Genomic DNA, 2,820 nt, shown 5'->3' with positions numbered 1-2,820 from the left:
AATATCTTGAAACCCCCAATGAAGATCCACCCAGTGAGCTGCCAAATCTTGATCGGGAATGGGCAAGTAAGATCTAAGAGAGGGTGAGAGAGGCAAATGGCTTAGCGTAGGGAGGCTCAGGTCTTTGTGCTTGGATAGTGCCACAGGTTGGGTCAGGGAGGGAAACAATTTGGGTTTTGGGTGGCTGGGTCGGGTGGGTTAGGTTGGAGTTGTTGGGTTTCATGGGTTGGTTGAAGGTAGCCATGGAGGTGTGATGGGAGATGCTAGAGGCATCGCGACAGTGAGAAGCTTTCGAGTCGGGTAGGGGCGGGTGGGGTTTTGGGTTTTGGTGGCTAGTGGGAGTTTCACGGCAGGAGGCATTGGGCTAGTGAGGGGCTTTTAGAATGGGTAGGCTCGGGTGGGTTCAGGTGGGCAGAGCGAGGTGGCAGACTGATGTGGTTGGTTCCCGGGGTTTCGGGTTTTGGTGGCTGGTGGGAGCTTCACGATGACAAGGGTTGGTGAGGGGCTGAAGATGATGGTGGCATGTAGTTGTAGTGGTGGGGTGACTGTGATCTTACAAGGAAAGGGAGTGTAAGATGGTGATGGTAATTTTAGGGTTCATAAGGAAATTAGGGTTTCAAAATCTGATATGAGGCTGAGTTGGAACAATTCTAGGCCCAATTTCTGCTTTACTGGTTTTTTATCAACTTTGTTGTAACGTCATAGAACTTTGCTGCAGCAAAACCAATTCAGAGAGAAAACCCAAAATTGATGTTGTAACATCATGCGAACTTTGCTACAGAAAACTAAGTCCGAAAGCAAGCCCAAAATTGATGTTGTAACATCATGCAAACTTTGTTACAACAAAAATGCCCCATAATATAACTCATATTTCTCCTAAAAAATTGCTACAACATCACCTAAACTTTGCAACCCCTTTTTTATTCCATTTTTCCTGCAACCATAAACACATTAAACCATCAAAATCTCAAAGAAATGTATCATATATTTTTTTTTTTTTCATTTTCATTTTTTTTCATGTTATATATCTAATTTTTTATACATAATATATATTTATATTAAGTTTGGGCTGCTTTACAATTAAATCTCCAAGCTCCATAGCAGCCCAAGTTGTTACATAATCTTCAAGGATCTTCCAAAGAGATTGAGCACTTGTTTCGCTCAACCTCACCTCCCCAATAATGCTTGATCATTTGGCCATTAACCTTGAATTCTCTTTCGGAGCCTTCTTAACGCAATTCCACTGCTCCATAAGGATACACCTTAACCACCAAGAATGGGCCCGACCATCTTGACTTGAGCTTGCCTGGGAATAGTTTCAAATGCAAGTTAAAGAGCAAACCTTGCTTACCTTTTTCAAACACTCTTGGTTGAATATGCTTGTCGTGCCATCTTTTTTTTTTCCTTGTAAAGTTTTGCATTTTCATAAGAGAATAAGCACATCTCTTCTAATTCATTTAACTGCAACATTCTCTTTTCTCCTGGAAGTTGCAAATCCATGTTGAGTGTTTGAATAGCCCAATAAGCACGATGCTCAAGTTCCACCAATAAATGGCAAGCTTTACCAAACACCAAACGATATTGTGACATCCCCAATGGTGTCTTGAAAGCTGTTCTATAGGCCCACAATGCATCATCTAACCTCTTGGAAAAATCCTTGCAGTTGGGATACACCACTTTCTCAAGGACACCGTTTATCTCTCTATTGGAGAACTTATCTTGCCCATTAGCTTGGGGATGGTAAGGTGTAGCTACTTTGTGCCTCACATCATATTTAGCCAATAAGGTAGCCAACAATTTATTCACAAAATGGGTTCCCTCATCACTTATGATAGCTCTTGGAGTGCCGAATCTAGTGAAAATATGCTTGTGTAGGAACCTCATGACCACCTTGGAATCATTAGTAGGATAGGAACTTCAACCCACTTAGAAACATAATCAACAACCACCAAGATATAAATTACCATATAACGGTGGAAAGGGGCCCATGAAGTCAATCCCCCAAACATCAAACAATTAAACTTCAAGTATATTAGTTAGAGGCATTTCATGTCTTCTTGAGATGCTTCCAACCCTTTGGAAACGATCACATCAAGCGACATAAGCATGAGCATCCTTAAATAGAGAAGGCCAAAAGAACCTGGATTGCAAAACTTTGGCAGCGATACAAACTCCCCCAAAATGACCACCACAAGGTGATGAATGACAATGGAATAAGATACCCTCCACCTCATGTCCAGCAACACATCATCTAATCATCTTATCCGCACATTGCTTAAATAGAAAGGGCTCCTCCCAAAAAATAAGACTTCACAACATGCAAGAATTTCTTCCTTTGTTGGCTAGTCATCTCTGGCAGCATCAACCCACTAGCCAAGTAATTAGCAAAATCAGCAAACCAAGGAAGCTCATGAGAATGTTTGACCTCAAAAACTTGTTCATCGGGGAATGTTTCTTTGATGGGGACAAGAGAGTTGGAATATTTTTCATGCTCCATTCTTGATAAATGGTCAGCCACTGGATTTTCTACCCATTTTCTATCTTGAATCTCAACATCAAACTCTTGAAGCAAAAGCACACACCGAATCAATCTTTGCTTTGCATCCTTCTTGGAAATCAAATACTTTATGGATGAGTGATCGGTGTAGACAATCACTTTAGTGCCCACAAGATAGGAGCGAAACTTGTCAAAAGAAAAGACAATAGATAGTAACTCATTCTCAGTCATAGTGTAATTCAATTGAGCTATTGTCAAAGTGCGGCTGGCATAATAAATAGAGTGAAACACCTTGTTCCTTCGCTGCCCCATGACAGCCCCAA

The 2,820-nt window shown here is 41.3% G+C and overlaps 1 protein-coding gene across 1 annotated transcript; it reads right to left on the bottom strand.

Annotated features, from left to right (window-relative positions):
- Nucleotides 1-1,356: 1,356 nt before the first annotated feature.
- Nucleotides 1,357-1,884, bottom strand: LOC133824053 (uncharacterized). Its single transcript, XM_062256915.1, has one exon. It carries the CDS (start codon nt 1,882-1,884, stop codon nt 1,357-1,359), a length of 528 nt encoding a protein of 175 aa, XP_062112899.1.
- Between the last annotated feature and the right edge of the window lie 936 nt (nt 1,885-2,820).

This window comes from Humulus lupulus, chromosome 3 (genome assembly GCF_963169125.1).
Source record: "Humulus lupulus chromosome 3, drHumLupu1.1, whole genome shotgun sequence".
In the NCBI taxonomy this organism is placed as follows: domain Eukaryota; kingdom Viridiplantae; phylum Streptophyta; class Magnoliopsida; order Rosales; family Cannabaceae; genus Humulus; species Humulus lupulus.
Note: the sequence above shows the minus strand (reverse complement) of the source record. Positions and strands in the feature narration are given on the sequence as shown.

What these genes read in the sequence shown, in the direction of transcription:
- LOC133824053 (XM_062256915.1), bottom strand. Translation starts at nt 1,884, where the DNA reads ATGAGGTTCCTACACAAGCATATTTTCACTAGATTCGGCACTCCAAGA.